This window comes from Zeugodacus cucurbitae, chromosome 5 (assembly GCF_028554725.1).
Source record: "Zeugodacus cucurbitae isolate PBARC_wt_2022May chromosome 5, idZeuCucr1.2, whole genome shotgun sequence".
NCBI lineage: Eukaryota > Metazoa > Arthropoda > Insecta > Diptera > Tephritidae > Zeugodacus > Zeugodacus cucurbitae.
This window is the reverse complement of record NC_071670.1, coordinates 16,223,651-16,242,915: the sequence shown is the minus strand read 5'-3', so window position 1 is coordinate 16,242,915 and position 19,265 is coordinate 16,223,651. Positions and strand designations below refer to the sequence as shown.

The window sequence follows — 19,265 nt, the reverse complement described above, 5'->3', positions numbered from 1 at the left end:
CATACTCACGCATTTCAGCCACTTTATTTTTTTGTATACAAATGCGTCTCGCTTCCCTCTTCAGCTCTCGGTATCTTTCCCATCCCGCTCGTGTTGCGGTCGATCGCAACATTACGAGGTAGGCAGTCTGTTTTCTCTCCACTGTGAGAAGACAATCCTCATCATACCAGCTCTTTTTTTGACTTTTCCGAAAGCCAATGGTTGAGGCAAGGTACCTAATACATTGGGACAGTTAGAGTCCATATTTAATTTTTGCCTTAGCTCATTTGCATTGGGATACTAGATTTAATCTTCCTCCATATAATAATCGTTTAAAACTTAACTAGTCGCAGAGTAGTGCTTGGCATAATATTCCTTCTGAATAGCTCAGTTTGCTCATCTAGACAGTTAGTTTCTTATTTTTATAATCTTTTAGAACAAGTTTTAAGTTAAGCGAACCATCCCGTGATATATGTCACAATTTTACTTCTCATTCTAGCACATTTAATCGGTCAGATCCCTAAAAGAAACTATTATATACTTACTTAATAAAAAATATACTAAAAAATTTAATAATTTCTTTTACGTAATACTAAATCTTAGCTGTTGAGTTTTTGTTCAGTTTAAGATCTCGACGATGATAAAACTCATGGCTTTCAAGAAACGGCAAATTCCTGCGTCTCTCTCGTCGTTTGAATGGGAGAGGGTTATCGTGGGTTTTATTACTATTATTATCATTAAAGATGTCTCTGTAGAGGAGTAGTACCCCTTATCGTATACCTTGTTCACCGCCTGAAGCTATCGAATTAACTTTTTTTAATAATATCTTCTAATTATAAGAAATCTGGATTCGAACGGGGGTATGGTAATGGTCCAGGCGCGAAAGGCAACATATTGCGATTCTATGGTCTTTCTATTTATCGCATCAGCAGTAGAAAGTTAAGTATTATGATAACCTAGTCATCCTGAATTTTTAAAATAACACCTTTTTCATGTAATCAAATAATTTGAATTTTCATTTCCTTGTCGCTAACACATTGTAATTGGTTCTCGAAATACTTTTTGACTGTACAATTATGCGAAACACAGAGCTAAATAGACCAGTATCCTCTAAGCAAATGCTAAAGATTGAGCGGGTATTGTTATCATGTATTTGGGTTCAAGATTTTCACATTTATAAACATTTTCCTTTGTCAAATTCTACTTATATTAGATGTAGCAAACTGCCCTAATTATAAACTGCGAGGTTCACTTTTCCTCTAACTACTTTGGCCACTATTTAGCGATATTATTGAGCTGGATTTTCCTCTTCTTCATCCTCTACTTCATCTGCTTCATCATCCCCTTCATCATCATCGGACTCTTCTATATCTTCTTCAGCCGCCTCTACAGCTTCTTGTGGCTCCTCCTCATCATCCTCCTCGTCCTCCTCGTCTTCACCGCCTTCTTCGTCTGCTGGTTCCTCTGCCGCATCTGCATCTTTGTCAGCAGCATCTTCCGGTAACGCACTGACGCTGGGCAATTCGTTGAACAGGGCGAAAGCTGTGTAGAAAATATTACGTAAATGTTAGGGGAATAAAAAATCTATGAAATAGTTAAACTTTACCGCCAATCAGCAGACACAAACAAAGGAATTTCTTGAACATCTCGAAGGTACAACAGTTAATACAATTCAGTACTGTCTGTAGAAGTCTTCCCGTCTGGGGTTTATATACGCAGTATTGTAGTTGATGTCAATTATTTTAGTCGTAAAATGTGGCGCATGATTTTTAAACGTGATTTACTCGTTTATTACCATATAAGTTGTAAGTACTTTTTAAGCTAAAACACATAAAATATTCAGATAATGTATGCATGCTCTACAAACACAAGCCTATATATGTAGATACTTACAGTTAGCCGGTTAGTGCTTGCGGTTTCGTGGTTATCAATTTTGTAAGCGTAGTCTGAGTCATTGACTTGGCTTAACTGATTTTTCTGTAGTTGAAAAGTAGTACATTCTAAATTAATTTTCACACTCCTCTACTACCGCAAGTTCAGTATGCTAAGGAATGTATTATTATAGTAGTACTTAATCTAAGAAAGTCTTTTGCGTCATAGCTGAGTATTATTGCTACTTAGAACTTTTCAAGAATTTACTATATGTCAACTAAGATACCTCGTAAATGATTGGTTGAAAGGGATGAATTTATGGATTCCTGGATTTAGTCCTCCTCATATTTAATTCGGGTAGAAATTACAGGTGGTCCCCGTAACAGACTACGCCTTATTCGCTTAGGTTCCAACTCCAGATTCTGGATCGCTATCAGTTTGCTTGCCAGCTTAGTTAAAAGGTATGTACCTCTCCTACAATGTCATCGTTCTTCATGGTTCGAAATTTTAGTTAATCAATTTATCGAATCACTTGCTCACATTTATTTTCTACTTCCTTGACAAATACTCAGCACTTTCTTTAAGTTCTTCTGTGATCATTACTTCGTCGTCTACTTAATATACTGAGTTTAAGTAATGTTTCACACAGAATCAGTTTCAGAATTGCCTTCCAACTACCAGTGTCTCATAGAAAGTATTTTTTAAACAGAAATTACTGCTATCAAAGAAGGCATTCTCTCTTTAACAAAGAGGGTGCTAACAACAAGAAATATATTTATATTCACTGACAGCCAGGCGGTCTTGAAATCACTAAAGTCTCCTAGAGTCGTATCGAAGTTACTGAAAAAATGGCGTGAACTATTAATGGGACTATCTGACTATTTCACGATAAACCTGCAATGGGTTCCAGGACACATTCCAGGAAACTGGGAAGCGGATATTACAAACTAAAATAGGCACCAACTTTCAACTAAATTCCGATAAAGAGGCAATATATGTACATGCCTCTGGGCACTTGTAGATATTTAATTAACAATTATGTCATAGACAAGTCCGAGTCTCGATGAAAACAATCTCTGGTTTGCTCAACAAGCAGACAAACGTGGTTTGAATGGAATACGGGCCGCGCATGCCAACTATTGAAATTGAAAAGGAACGACTTAAGAACTCGAATAGTAGTATTAACTACATAAATTGTGGACATGCCAGTAGACTGGGGACACTATACAATGATTACTGTAGAGGCTCCAAGAAGTAGAAGAGGAGGAGGCTGTACAAAAAAATGTCTATGTGGATACAGGGCTTTGCACAGGAAAGATATGACAACGATCAATAGCGATTTTCTTGACGATGTCTCAGAAGTTGCACTTTAACTTTAATAACTTTATCAAAACTACAGAATAATTCAGAGAGGACATGGTAGTATGAGGGGATTCCAATCACAGGCTAAAGGCCTAAGTGCATCGTAAAACATTCACTTTTATACATATATATAAGCCCAAGTAATGGTCTAAACTGCCTAGATGAACGAAATGGGACATTAAACTTGATATCAGATAAAAGGAAAGAGCTACAAGCTGAACCATTCAGAAGTTTTACTAGAAATATTACGCCTAGCATTTCTCTACGACTAGTGAATGTAGGTAGATTTATAAGTTTTAAAAGACTAGTATACGGAGGAAGATTCAATCTTGAATCCCAATGTAAGTCACCTAAAGCAAAAAGTTGTTTTTGAACGAACTCTTATCAGAATGGGTATGGTTCTTATCAGAACCATACTCCAATATAGGCCTTACCAATGTTGTAAAAAATTTTTAGTAATATACGGAAAAGTTTAACATCATCCGTATATAATAAAATGTTTGAAAACTTAATAAACAATAAAAACAGAATCGGACCGAGATGTCTACCTTGTGGAACGCCTGAAGGAACCGTAATTGAATCGGATAAAGTATTATTATATAAAACTTGTTGCCTTCTTTTAATAAAATATGAAGATACCAAATTAAGAAGTCTTGGTTGAAAACCAAAATAATCCAATTTTTGCAAAATAATTGAGTGGTTTACTAAAGTCTGTATAAATAACATCGGTATTCTTATTGTCCCTAAAACCCATTGACGCTTGGCTTACGAATTCAAGCAAGTTTGTTGTTGTAGATTGCCCTTACCTAACTATCTACCGAAATTAATGAATCTATTGTGAACTTAACTTAACTTAATTTGAACTATTATAGTAGGTTTGGAAAGCTTCAAAGTATAACATAAATGTTCCACGCACAAAAGTATGCAACAAATATTGATACTTAGCACCCAAAATCTATATAGCACTGATTTTCCTAAATTTAAAAATTATTAAATATTTACTCAATATATACTTACGCCAAAAATATAGAAAACATTTCAATTAGCACACAACAAAAGCAACAGCAACGAAAAAGTGCCGAAAAGTATGCAACGAAAAGCCAATAAAAATATACCCATTTACGTATTTAGACGCGTAGATTTGCGAATTTTAAAGCGAAGCAGCGTGCAACTAAATGTCTGTCTACACTACACGCACACAGCGCAGTGGCATGCATTGTGGCAATTGTGTTCAGCCAAACTATGCGTTACTGCACTTTCGACAATCAGCTGTACCCATTCACATAAGCGCATGCATAGTTGTTTGTGTTGTTGTAGTCGCCTGTCATTTTGACATTTGTTGCATTATAATTACTATAGATGTTGGCGCCGCTGTCGAAATTGTCGCCATCCATAATTAATGTTATTTGCATTGTTGCCATACCGCATACCTGCGTGAGCATGCATATTTTTACACTCTCAAGTAAGCATGCGGCTGGGTGTCGCTGCGACAACCAATATTGTCATTGTTTTAGCTTATATTGTTATTGTTGTTGTTAGCCACACACCGCAAAGCGCTCAGCAATTGCATGTAAATTAGATGTCGGAATGCAGCTGTGGCCCCAGTAGTTAGATCTCAATGAGATTCAGCTTTTCTGCTCATTCTGAAAGTAGTCAGTAGTCAAAATAGTAGTAATTAGTATATAATAGTCTGATGTCGAACGTGATAGCTTTAGAAAAGTACCTCGTGTGAAGTCTTCGAGTTATTGGTATCAGCTTGTTGTTAAGTTTTGATCACGTGGTAATTTGTGCTCTGTCACCTTTTTTTGGTTAGATGAGTTTCAGTCGAATTCAGTATTAAAAGCTTCGAAAGACTTTTTTTTGCTTCGAATGGGAAAATTACCACGGAAGTTTTCACTCTAAACTAATCTTAAATTGAATTCTAGCGTTCTCAGGAAGATTAAAGTTTTGTATATCGTTTGCCCTGAGAACTTTTCTCATCTCTAAAAAATCAATCTTAAGCTCCAGCTGTTTTCATTGTTTTGGATTTAAACTGTTCCTGAGCTCGTTGGCTGTCACTTGATAAGACAATAAAGATGTTTCCAAGTTCTTAAATGATTTTCGTTTTACAACCAATTCTTCTTCTTCTTGTTTCTCGCCTCAAACTACTAGCTGTTTAGCTTCTAAAATATTGTGATGAATTTCTTTCATAAATGTATATTAAAATATTTTCATAGTTAGTTTGTTTAATTCTCTACTGGGTTAATTTATGTCGTCCACAGTTGTTCTAATGACCCCTCATAGGCGGTATGCGAAACGCGCAAATTTAAATTGCATACATTTGTACAGCTCGCTTAAAATTATAATCTACAGTTAGAGCTTTAAAATTGAGAAGCATAATATCTGATTCAGCTAGACACTAGGTTTCTCCGATTAAACTATATAAAGAATTGTCTTGCTATTTTTTTATATAAAATACAAAAAAATCCCAAAACGTAAGAGCTTAAAATTTTGTCAACTTCGCTAAAGAAAAATTAAAATGCCTTAATCCAAATGTATCCAGTCAGTTTTGGCTATTCCAAAGTTTTATCTCCTTTCTTGTATCAACAGGAGGTTATAGTTCTCCACTGGACTTAAACTCCTTTCCTTAGTTACCACAATATGGAAGATTAAAATGCTCACCTTGCTAAATTTTGCTACGAGCTGAAAATTTTCAACGCATCTTTTGATAAGTTTGGTGCTAACAGTTCTATTACAGACTTAAGTAATTAGCTTTTTTTTATGATTCTGGAGAGATTGCTATAAAGCACTTATCAAATCGTATGACGGCGTAGGTAAGCTTGAACCTTTATGGAAGGCAAAGGTGGCGATTTAATCATGGACGTTATTCCACCTTCATGTAGGTTTTTACAGATCTCTAACTTATGTTGTCGAACGTGTAATTTTGGAAGGTTTCGGGTTTTTATAAATATAACAAGAAAGGAGGGGCTAAGTTCGGGTGCCACCGAACATTTTATACTCTCGCAATTTATTTATTTTTTAATTTATTAATATAACAAACAATTTGACTCACATATTCGGCATATATATGGTATAAAGTCCACTGAGAGTTTGAAAACCCTAATATTAAGTATATGGGAGGTATATGAAGTTATGACCCGATTTCACTCATTGTCGGCACGGAGAAATATTATTAGAAGAAAAGTATTCCCTCACAATTTCTTCAAAATATCTGAGAGACTTAACTATAATTTCGGTAAATAATTTATTAGAAGTATTGAGGTCCTCATATTCGATATATAGGGTCTTGAAAACTTATGGACCGATTTCGACGATTTTTATAAGGGCGATGCCAATCTTTAAATACAGTATTTTTGCAAAGTTCTGTGCCGATATTTTCACTAGTACTAAATTTATATATTGTAATGTAAACAATTCAGACCGACTTCAGAGTTCTGGTATAGGGGAAGTAGGCTTGGTTGTGAACCGATTTGGACTATTTTCACAACATATCATTGGGAAGCTAGGAAGATATAATGAACCGAATTGCATGGAAATTGGTCAAGTAGTTTCGGAGATATGGTTTTTGACCCATAAGTGGGCGGAACGACGCCCATTTAAAACCTTGTATACCATTTTGAGTGCAGTGCTTCTGTACCATCTTTATAATGAAATTTAAGGCTTCTAATGGTTTTCCTTACTGAATTAAAGCATTTTTAGTAGTTTTCAACCTAACCTTTGTATTATCCGATTTCAACTTTTTTCATGGTGTGTGGTGGGGTACGTAAGAGAACCGACTGCAGAAAGTTTGGTTTATATAACTTTATTAGTTTGCGAGATATATACAAATAACTTACTCAAAAAAATGAAATCAAAATATGCTCCTCACTAGTGCGATTCTTTATTTCAAATTTTACTTTTATAACTATATTTATGGCTTAGTTATGACACTTTATGTGTTTTCGGTTTTCGCCATTTTGTGGGCGTGGTAGTGGTTCGATTTTGTCCATCTTCGAAAGCAACCCTCTCACGGTACCAAGGAACATGTGAACCAAGTTTCGTCAAGATATCTAAATTTTTACTCAAATAATCCATTGCACGGACGGACGGACAGACAGACATTTCGATTTTGACTCGTCTCGTCATCCTGATCATTTTGATATATAGTATATGACCCTATATTCTAACATTTCTTTTTATAAGTTTTTATACAGCTATAACAATAAAAAAATTGCAACTATAAAAATTAAAAAAATTTGCTTTTATGCTACGCCACCACTGTATTATTTTAGACGTCAATTACACATTGTGGCACTACCTACTCGTACATGCCGACCATTACAACCGCCAAATCCAGCTCATGCTCACACCAAAACGATAAAATGAAATTCCGTTATTTTAGCAGCGCTTTCATTAATTACCGTTGGTATTTCCAAATGTTCAATTCATTCGATTTTTGCAACGAATTTTCATTAGCATTTATTTGGCGCATTCTAATCAAAACCGTTACAATTTATATGCGCCGGTAAACATACACCAACCACTCTCCCCCTCTCACTCTTTCTCTATCTCTATATAAATGCATATGTGTTCTTCTGTTAGTGTGTGTGTTGCCTGTTGGTTTGGTTTGTTGGTAAATCTGTAAACATTTCTGCTTAGTGGCAGCGGTGAGGCTAAAAAGTTTGCACATTTTCGGTTTCACTCGAACACACCACAAAAACACATCCGCAAATATGCTTGCATGCACATGCCATTACACACCGACACACATGCATTTAAACGTATAAATATTTATTTCTATGCTGCTGTTTGGTAAAATATAGCATAGCTTAGGGCGTTATTAACTAAATGCGAATTATTTTAATTAGCTACTGCGAAATGTAAATCAACTTGTAGTTTCATTTAGGTATTTCTCCAACATACATTAATATCAACAAACATACTTACAGTTATTTTAGACATTTTAATGCGAAATGTTGGGTATATTTTAGCGCTTTTCGCAATAAAGTGAACCTTTAATTCGTTGTGTAGCGGAGAGGGGATTGCAATTATTTGTTATTTTACAAAAATAATAATAAATGAATGGGTATTTAATTGTAGTGAGCTTTTTTTTTAATTTCTACATTGAGGAATAAATAATTCTGTTGTATTCAAGCAAACTGTTAAAAAACCAGTAGAGCTTTGAAAGATTTCGTATGCGTTAAAAATTGTGTTGTGCTTCGGCTCAAGTATTTGTGTGAACAAAAAAAATAGTAAAATTAAAAAAGTTAATCTAAAGCGGATATATTTTGATTTTTGAGACTTTTCAACAGTCTTTGAGCTTTTGTTTCCAGTCTCCAAAACAGTACATCGAGATTAATAGACAGTAGACAAATCGAAGAAATATTTAAGCAAAATGGAATATTCTGCCATATCTACGGTCTTGGAGCTTTTGTTGTTCAAAAACAAAGGAGCGTCAAGTTTTTTCATGCTTTTTTTGTAATCTGACTCCTTGGTGAATAGATAGTAAAAGATGACAAAATACCTTACCTCATTCACTTCAGTCATGTAGTTTTTGATTATCATGAGAAGTACTAGCTTAAGCGTATTTGAAGCTTTTTCATGTAATCATTAAGCTTTTGGATATCAAGTGGCGTGGTGGCATAACCCATTTAAAGCTATCTCTATAGTAAATCTCTTGACTAAAATAACCTGCAACTTGCGGTAGATTTATATAAAGACAATCTGGGAATTTTATTATTTCAAAATCTTAAAAAACTAACTTAATGTTTTTCTCATAGTAAATAGGTAGTCTTTAGCGCTCCAGTCTAAGTATATATGTCCTTAGGGTATAACCTAATACAGCATCTATGATGGTGTATCCATGTCAAGCTTCAACTGAAGACTAAAACAGAAAACTGGAATCCGAAGATCGCTCGACCAATCCATGTCAGATGTAGACTTGGTAAGTCGGATGCATCCGCCCATTTTATACTATTTGAACTGTGTTAATTTCATTATGAAGGCTTTATCAGCTAGTTGACTTCTTCTAGCTTGAAGCTATCATAATGACAAAATATTATATAAATTCTAACAATTTCTGTCTTTCAACTACTTTCTTTGTACATAGTACTTTCTTTGAAACACATAGATCAAACACAATTCTGTTCAAAACTGGGATTGCTATAAATTATTCGAAATATTTATCAATATATTATTTTTGCTTTAGTTTTTGAGTTCCATTCTTCATCTTAAATGGTTCCCCTTTTTCATTAAGCGAATAAGTCTTCGTACTAACTTCTAAGAAACAGAAACCATCTAGGTCACAGGCTATACAAAGTCTTTCTAAAAGGATATATAAATATTTAAGATGATCCCAGCTGTTTTAGGCTCAAATCATGACGCCTTATGGATCAGGAATAGTTATGTTTTGTCGCCTATTAAAGGTAACGCATGTCCTCAGTAGCACTGCTTATGTATTCCGGTATAGCTTCTCATTCACTATCCACTACTAGACTGGTCCATACGAACCACGTACATACTTAAACGCAAACGAATCCATCTCTGTCCATCAAAGGCACAAGGAATAATAATGGAGTTAGCAGAGGCTCTTCATATCATATGTGGGTTTAATATTTCGGTTACAAGTGGATCATCTAAAAGGTCTAAATTTTTACAAAAAATATATAAACTTGACTTTTGCTCATACATTATAAACGGAAGGCAATATTTTCAGTCTACTCATTTTACTCTATCAAATATATGCTTCGTGGACTGAATCATCAATGATTGAGTTGAGAGCAGAAAAAGAGATTTGGAGAGAAGTAAAATTATTTGCAAACCGAGACTGGAGCCAATTTAATATGTGGGTGTGGTGTATGTCTCAAGTAAGTTTCAGCATCTCTTCTTACTACCTTCTGGAGATCTCGTTCGCAATATTCTTTTCTATTCTATCTAATGAATAATGTTCTCTTAAATTTTAAGCTGTCGTGTTATCAAAACTATTAGCTAAAATTATTATTTATTCATACCTGGTAAACAGCCAGGTGCCCACCTCCGACCCTACGCTTGCTTTTCAAAGGGAATGTCAAATAGTTTTGCAAACACACTTTACAAACTCACGTAGGAAAACATTATCCACCATATTTATAAACAGCTAAACATGTGTGCATTAAACTAAATGGCTGTCGAGTGCGCCCGCAGCTGCAACATCAGCCCAACCGCCATCACAACGACCTCCGGTAGCCATAACGCGTTTGTTGCTCACTTTAGCGAGCGAAGAGATTTCGTGGAGCGCTTATAACTGTATATGTCATATTTTACAAAAACATATGTTTGTGTTGTTGTCGCTTAGTTGTGTCGTACGCCATTTAATAATATGTACGACACCCGGTAGTGCAACTTATTCAGTTAAACATGGATCCAGTTGGATTACCGAACAACACCAACCGCCAACAGCAGCGCTGCAACTTAAACCACAGCGACAAAAGCAATAACAACAACAGCAAAAGCTGAAACTACTGATAAAGCTACTGCCAGCGCTACCTGACCAGAGGTTGTTGGTTTAACTTGCTAACCTTCGGGCAGGTAGCGGCTATTGTGTTGGCGACACCAGCACACCGCCGCCCCGCCACATTTCGTAACTGTAATTTTGCGGCTGCGTAATTACGAAAATGTGTTATTATGCACAATGCATGGCAAGTGAGGAGGTCAGTTAGAGCTTTTGCGGGGATATGAGAGTATGTGAGACTTTAACGGGAGTATGCGCTGGTGAGCGCGGTATATTTAGTAATATATATTATGTATGTTTCTGTATTAAAAATTGTTGTTTGTTACTTTAAGATGGCAAGAGACCCCGTTTTTATAAAGATTAATATATCTTCTTCAACTGTCGTAGACACTGCTTAGGCTATTATAGCCGAGTTATCAACAGCGCGTCATTCGGTTTTCCTTTTCGCTATTTAGCGCGAATGGTGATATCAAGTCCAGTCTGGTCGTTCTCCACCTGTACGTCTTCCTCTGTTCTCATCCATCCGTGCCACATGACCTAGCAGTGTAGCCGCTGTCTTTTTATTCCCTTAACTATGCCAATGTCGTCATATAACTCATACAGATCATCGTTTCATCGCCTGAGGTATTCGCCGTTGTCAATGTTTAAAGGACCATAAGTCTTAACCAAAACCTTCCTCTCGAAAACTCCTAGTGTCATCTATTTACGGAATACTTGATTGCGACAAACAATTCCCAATAAACTTTGAAGAATGCTTCTGAGTTAAGAGTCCATAGCCCGATCAAAATCCAGATCCGTTACGGTAACATAGAGGAATCTTAGAAAATAAGTCTGGTCCACCCTATTCATTTTTATAGATCGTAATGTTTCTCCGATAACTGTTTTTTTTTTTTTGTTATTCAACTAAATTCCTATATGTATTTATTTTATACAACAAAGCCGCTGTTTGAACATGAACATGGCTGAACATCCGAAGCACTTGACCTTGGCTTCGTAAAAGCGGAATAGTTAGGTAGGAAAATCGTGAGATGATTCTAACTTATTAATTCCAAACAATTTTTCTAAAGAGTCAATGATGTAAATTACCGAAAATATGGAGTTCACTCAACTTCATGATCGATTACCCGGATCAAAAGTATAATGACGATGAAAAATTTAATTAAAATTAAAATACTTGAATTCGCACCAAAGTTGCGGTACAATTCTGCAGAAAATGAATAAAACAAGCATAGGACTCATGTTTCTCTACTCTTCTCTATTCTTTGTGGAATATGGCTAACAGAAATCGTTCTTTTAAATTTGGTAACGGTGGAAATGGCTTCGCTTGGAATAACCAATTGGCGCCAAACTGCCAGAAGGAGAGATGCGTGGCGCGCTGTTTTGGACTCGGTTATAACCGCGTAAGCGGTGTCTACGCCAGTCAAGAAGAAGAAGAACGGTGGAAATGGTACGAAAAATATCATCTTCAATATTTGTTACTTCTTTCTTCATTATTTATTTATTCATATATTTGTTGTTTTTTTTTATTTTTCACTGCATCCACAGTCGAAAGATGTTTCAATTTCGTCAACAGCAAAATTAATATTCTGGTCATAAATCAAATCAACCAACGTCTCTAGAGATTCATCAAAGTGCAACCACGCATGTTAGGTCAATGCGCCCTTAAATATGCTACGAAAAATTTTACAGACACAAGGCGTGAAATTGAATTTTCACATAGAGGCATACTAATGCAAGCTGCTACATATAGAGATAACCTATATGTGTGTATAAATTTTTTTATAAAAGCGAGCAGCTTTCACCAAAATTGCGCTTTTCCTTTCCTTATGTACAGTAAATTATATATATATTTATCCACACATATGCTCACCACCTTTGACTTACATACATATATCTGTGTGTGAGTTGACTAAAAGCTGTGTGAAAAAGAAATGCTTATAATTTTATTAGGTGTAAATGTGTATTAACGTGTGTATGCCCCAAGAACTCTTCATGCAACACCATGTACATACATACACACATATATTCTATATACATATATACTCACATGTCAGCATGCAACAGCCTTTGCTTTGAGGGTTGCTACCAAGCTGCTTTGAGGGTGTCAACAAAAACTGTTAGAATGCCCCCCATACACATTGTTCGTTCACCGTTATTTCCAAAAGCGTTGCAATGTACATTAAATTAGTTTTGACACGAAAACGCATTTACCAACACCAGCAGCGCCAACAACACCTTACTGTGCCGCCTACAATGAGGCACACTTCAGCACCAACTCAAGCGTGTAAACTTATGAAAAATTTACTTTGAAACCCGCTTTACTGACATGCAGTGTGGTGGGAGCATAGGCAAGTAAATTTATCAACACCAATTTTCAACGCTTCTCATGCATACTTCGTAGCGCTTATGTAGGCTAGTCTACAAATTGTTGCATATTTTTTGGCGCGCGCACACTATAATTTCCATTTATGTTCTACCGCTCAAGGCAATAGTGGGCGTGTCAAATGTGCACATATAGAGCTTATTAAAATTATGTTTATTATATTTGCACATTACCGACATCATAAATCAGAGAACTGGTGTTGTAGTCGGAGTTAATATGATGTGTACTTCACAGGGTTGATTATTTGATAAAGGGCATACATTGTATGTAGACGAATTTTCTAAATCACAAAGAAACCCGAGATTTCAGATTGTAAAAGTAAAACTAAAGTAATAAAGATTGTGTAACTTTATTTTCCTTCTTTTTCTGGTGAGGGTTTTGATATTAATCGAGTGTAAATGAGTTAAAATTTTAAACCGACTAATCGTCTTGCCAAAAGATTCATGAGTTGGGTGCAATAATGAGCGACTGACCGCTTAGTTTGGTCAATTTCGATTAGTTCATCCGTTGTACCATTGATGCGATGTTTCAACCTCTTGCGAACGGTGAATAGGGCAGAAGGAAATGGTTGATGTTTCTGCCTCGCCTTCATTGCCTCATGGCATGTATGCCACATAGAGAGAATTCCCGCTATTGTGGCGAAGCGATCATTTTTAAGAACAAGTAGTTCAGCGGATCTCTTGCATTCCACTCTGGGCCAGAGGGAACTGAGCAGATTCTGGTTGTTAACCAACGTTTGCCAAACTCGTAGTAGCACATTGGCCTAGCGCTAGAATGCAAGAGAATCACGGAGGTCCGTCTCGTTCTTAGCCTGACGAAATAGGGACACGGGTGCCCTTTCTTATGAGCTCGTCAGCTCCGGTGCCTAAACGAGTTTGATAGTGAAGTAACTTGACGCTACTGATAAGGAGGTTAAACACTCCTTAACTATTTTTGAGCGCACATTCATCAAAATCACGATAATAAATGCCGCTCTACTATCAGGATAGATGCTCAACTCCCTGAAGGAGGCTGTACTACTTTCAAAAACAACATTTCTAGCCAATTTCTTGAAGATACTATTAATCCAGCATATTCTTGAAACTAAGTTAGTATTTTTATTAAGTGTTGGAGAAAACCCAGTACATCCCCTAATATAACAAACTTAGTCAACTACTCTAAGATTCTATTAACCTCACATATTCTGGCAATCAAACTTCGAATTAAAAGTTAATGAAAAAGTCTTCATAATCAATTCAAGGGAAATTTGATATAGTCGAAGAAAACAAGTATCTATTGGAATACCCGTGTACCCGTATATCTAGTGTATTCAACTTCAAATCAAATCAATGCTCAAGTCCTTAAACTGATGACTGCATTAGCCACAATTAAAAAACTAGCATTAAATTTTAAAGATAATTGCGAAATAAGTCCAACCTTAGCACCATTGTAGGATGCGTAAAGTGATCACTTTATCACTTTATGTGACCTTGAATTCTTACAAATTCAGAAGAAACAAAAACGTCTATACTTTTTGGTAAAGTAAGTGAAAATTTCTTAGATTTTGTTATGTTTTCTAAATTCTTGTCTCATCTTTTAAGCATAATAATTCCATCTACATATTTTTCCTGTGGACTTTCAAAAGAAAAAAACATGTAAGGAAGGGCTAAGTTCGGGTGTCACCGAACATTTTATACTCTCGCAATTTATTTATTTAAATTTAATAATATAAGTAACAATTTGACTCACATATCCGGCATATATTCATATGGTATAAAGTCCATTGAAAGTTTGAAAACCCTAATACTAAATATATGGGAGATGAAGTTATGACCGATATCTTCACTAGTACTAACTTTATATATTGTAAAGTAAACTATTCAGAGTTCTGGTGGATGGGAAATAGGCGTGGTTGTGAACCGACATATCATTGGGAAGTTAAGAAGATATTATGAAATTGGTCAAGTAGTTTCGGAGATATGGTTTTTGACCCATAAGTGGGCGGAACCACGCCCATTTAAAATTTTGTATACCATTTTGAGTGGGGCCCTTCTGTACCATCTTTATAATGTAATTTAAGGCTTATGGTCGTTTTCCTTACTGAATTAAAGCATTTCTAGTAGTTTTCAACATAAACTTTGTATGGGAAGTGGACGTGGTTATAATCCGACTTCCTCCATTTTTGAACTGTATAAGGTAGTACCTAAAAGAAACGACTCTAGAAAGTTTCTTTGATATAACTTTAGTAGTTTGCGAAATATGAACAAAAAACTTAGTAGGGGGCGGGACCACGCCCACTTCCCCAAAAAATTTACATCCACCTATGGCCCTTTATAGTGCGATCCTTCATACCAAATTTTACTTCAATAGCTTAATTTGTTGCGAGAGTATAACAACATCTTCTAAACTCTCATCTTGAGGTATAAGTCTAACAATTAAAACAACATATGCCACAGGTTCATCTAGTTTTCAATAAAAAAATAAATTTCATAAACTCGTTTGTTTGGCGACTTCTGTATTATACTCTTATGAATTGAGTTTTATAGTTCAATAACTTACTCTTACAGATCCATCCAGCTCTCATCAAAAAAGTGGAATATTATAAACTCGTCGGAGATGCGCACCCAAATCACTTGACCCTTGGCTACCATTTTCAATGTGATAACAAAGCGTTTAACAGACTGAAAACTTCATCGTAAAATACCCAAGACATTGGCTCTATTAACTTAAGTTTATGTGTAACTCAGAGTTGCACTTAATGACGCCATACACTCGATGCGCGCATAACCTCAATGTAGCTGCATAGTTTCGGACAATAAAATCGTGAAGCGCATCATACGGGACACGAGTTGCAGTGTTGAGTGTGTTGAAACAAAAGCAGCAAGCTACTTGCAACATTTCAGCTGCTGCCAATGACACTTAACGGCCAACAACAATTGCACTTCTGCCGCAGCGCACACACAACAATAACAATGGCTACGAAATGGGGCTCTTCGAGTTGACTGCGATTAAACAAAACAACTGTGAATTTAAAGCAAGGCGCAGGGTAAATCTCATACAACTAAAGGTTGCTGCAACTAAATAGTGAAGCAAGTGAGCTCCCGAGTATAAGCTATGAATGCAGCAAAGAAAGAAGTCATAATAGCAACTGCAACAACAATAGCCTCAAGTTGGAAGTTTAAGTGTGGATAAAAAGTGAAGAAAAGGGCTGAAGCATAAATCAGAATGAAGGATATCCTCTTGTTAACAAACACATATATCTGACAGTGGAAAAACAAAGTCACACACGAGCATCCACAATCAACGAAGTAGAATAACGGTGGAGTTAAATAGCGCAAAACGGAAAAACACAAATAGCCGGAAAGGATTGAGGTGTGCTTGGTACCCAGCAGGGAAAGCGCGAGTTCACCTTTGCAATGGTGCGATTTCAGTGAATAAAGAAACGTTGGTTGTTTGCGAATTAAAGACCTAATGCTCTGCAAGGTGTCAACTAACTACTTTTTAATTTTTATTTAGTTCCGAACAAGTTCAAAATTTAAAGAGTCCCAGAGTCAAACCACCCATCAGCCAATCCAACAAAAAAGTTAAATGACCACAAATCCCAACACTGAGCTAACTAATTTATATCGCCCAAATAACTAATGACTGTGAGGGCTAACAAAATTATCGAACTTAGTAAGTCGTTCTGGTCAAAATAGAGGTCATCAAACTTAATTTTTTTCACTTTCAACCATAAAAGAGTATATAAGATAAAAGCCGCTACAATGGTTTAATAAAATTATTTAAAAACTTGTGTAAGGGTTGCCATCTGATTAAATTCTTTATGTGGGAAAACAACATTTTGAACATTTTTGTGGTAGTAATAATAAAAAAAGACAGCTCGAAATGACAACTCTCTGGGTATTAATTGCATGTAAGATACATAAAAAATTATGAGGAGTGTTGCCACCTTTATAAATACTTCAAATCAATATATTGTATGCCATTAAAAACAGTATATTGAGTTGATTTATATTGTTTCTTCTTGTAGTTTCCATAATCATGACGAAAACCTCTCTGATCCTGCCCCTAGTTAAACATTTCTGGCGGTCCAAAGTGCTCACTCAGGATTTAATCATTAATCTTCCAAAAAAAGGGTGACCTGACAATATGCAATAACTGGAGAGGAATAACGCTATTAAGTTGTCTCAATAAAGTTATCGCTGATATTATAAGAGTTAGCCTGCCTACGGAACTATATGAAGCGTTCAGAAATGAACAGGCCGGCTTCCGTCCCAGAAGGTCGTGTGTTGATCATGTAAACACGCTGCGAATAATTGTAGAGCAGTCGGCGGTGTGGCGCTCCCCACTATATGCAGCTTTCATAGATTTTGTGAGAAAGTGTTCGGCACGCTATGTCACCGTGCGATTTGGGGCGCTCGAAATTCGAAATTCTTAAACGTAAGTGGGTGTGGACTTTACACTGTTCATTGGAGCCCGCCTGAACAGAGGCGAGTTGGCAGACCTGCTCATACGTGGAGAAGACAGTTGGACGCTGACCTCAGACCTACAGGAAAAAGTTGAGGCGAAACAAAGCGTATGGCATATGGCAGAAATGTCCAGGAATTATAATCCTCGCTACATCAGCTATTGAAACGCAATTTAGAACTAAATAAATAGAAACGAACTTCAATGGTTCGAAATTGAATACAGTACTAGTCCTGAACTAGAGATATGTACGACCACTTCGCGTTTTCCGACAGGGAATATATATACATAAGGATAACTACATGAGTAATCTATATAGCTCCAAGTATACAAATAAATGCTATAGGGTCAAGTGGGTGGCCAAAAACCTAACCACCGCCTACGTGGGAATGCACAAAGTAAATGGCAATGGAAATTCCGTTACTGAAGCATTGGCGGAGGCCACTAACGGAACAATATAAATCCAAGCGAGTGCAAAAAGTTAAATGACGCAATTCATAAGTGTAGACTGCGCTGCATACAGGTGCGTTCTTACTTGGGGGCAACACCGCGGGAGCTGGCGCAGCCGGCAACCACGACGTCGCCTGTCAAGTCACCATGATAATGACTTTTGTCATTTCTCAAATGTCACTTGACGTTAACAAAAAGCGAATGTGCCGAGCAAAGCAGAGAATAGCAAAGACAAATCTGTTTGAATACCGTTATGTTACGAAAACTGATATATGAGGTAGCAGAGCACGCCACCGCCGAGTGGTGTTGGTGGTGCGGCTGCAAAAAAAATGCATAAACGAATGTTGCAACTCAACAAATGAATGATAGAGGGTAAGAATGGTTGTGTATACTTTTGTAGATATATCTCTTTATGGTACTAAACGGCGACACGGCGCGGAAAAGGAAGTTGTTGAGCGTAGGTGATGTATGAAGTTGGGAGTTCTTTATTATTGTTAGCCAGCTTTTGTTTGCTTTCATTTTGTGTTTTTGTTCGGTTTTGTCTACGTGTATATTACATTGCAAGAGGTTACTGAGGTTCAAAGTTTGCACTTTTTGTTGGTTGACTTTGTTTTGTTTGCGTTCGAACTGTAATTGAGCTGAAACAGGTGGATGTGATTGCCGTTGGCTGGTTAGGAGAGAGAATAACTACCTTGAATGCAGAAATTGAGGAACCCAAATACGAAGAAAGCAGACTTAAATAACAGCTGAGAATGATTCTGGCAAGAATGCATTATCTTTTTATTTATTAATTACAGAAACTGAGTTATACCTTGCTGTGCTTTCAGTTACTTTAGCTTGTGTTTTATAATCGAGTTGGAGACATCCTGCAATCAATGCAATGAATTTTCTCAGAGACTTTAAGGCCTATTCTTCCTTTAAAGAACGAAAAACTTTTTTTTACTTTAACGAGCTAAAGTACCTCAAAATTTCACCGAAGTGCAGAAATACTTGGAAAGATATTTTCACAGCGCAATAAAATCAAGGAGTCCATCGTTTCGAACCTTTTTCAATTCTACGCAATATTGGTTAAAACCAGAAAGAACGTAAAGTCATCTGCTCCAAGACAGTACGGTGTTAGCAAGTATGTAACCGCAGCCTTATCATAAATAAAGATTATTTCACTGGTTTTAGGGGTTGGTGTTGGGAATCGAATGACTACAATCTCACGATGTAAAAAGACTTTAGATAGCCCTTCTGTAGTTCAATCTTTCGAGTGGATTTTTCACCTATTCCAGATCAATCAGCTTTGGACGAGTCTAGTAG

General features: G+C 36.4%; 1 protein-coding gene across 1 annotated transcript; it reads right to left on the bottom strand.

The window, feature by feature from the left end:
• Positions 1 to 1,107: 1,107 nt before the first annotated feature.
• Positions 1,108 to 1,747, bottom strand: LOC105219122 (acidic leucine-rich nuclear phosphoprotein 32 family member B). The gene is made up of 2 exons (XM_011195060.3): positions 1,586 to 1,747; positions 1,108 to 1,521 (listed from the first exon to the last, which is right to left on the bottom strand). Exons 1-2 carry the CDS (start codon positions 1,623 to 1,625, stop codon positions 1,268 to 1,270), a joined length of 294 nt encoding a protein of 97 aa, XP_011193362.1. The 5' UTR covers positions 1,626 to 1,747; the 3' UTR covers positions 1,108 to 1,267.
• Between the last annotated feature and the right edge of the window lie 17,518 nt (positions 1,748 to 19,265).

What these genes read in the sequence shown, in the direction of transcription:
- LOC105219122 (XM_011195060.3), bottom strand. Translation starts at nt 1,625, where the DNA reads ATGTTCAAGAAATTCCTTTGTTTGTGTCTGCTGATTGGCG. An exon ending in TTTGTGTCTGCTGATTGGCG is followed by an intron (nt 1,522 to 1,585) that starts GTAAAGTTTAAC and finishes TTTTCTACACAG; the next exon opens with CTTTCGCCCTGTTCAACGAA.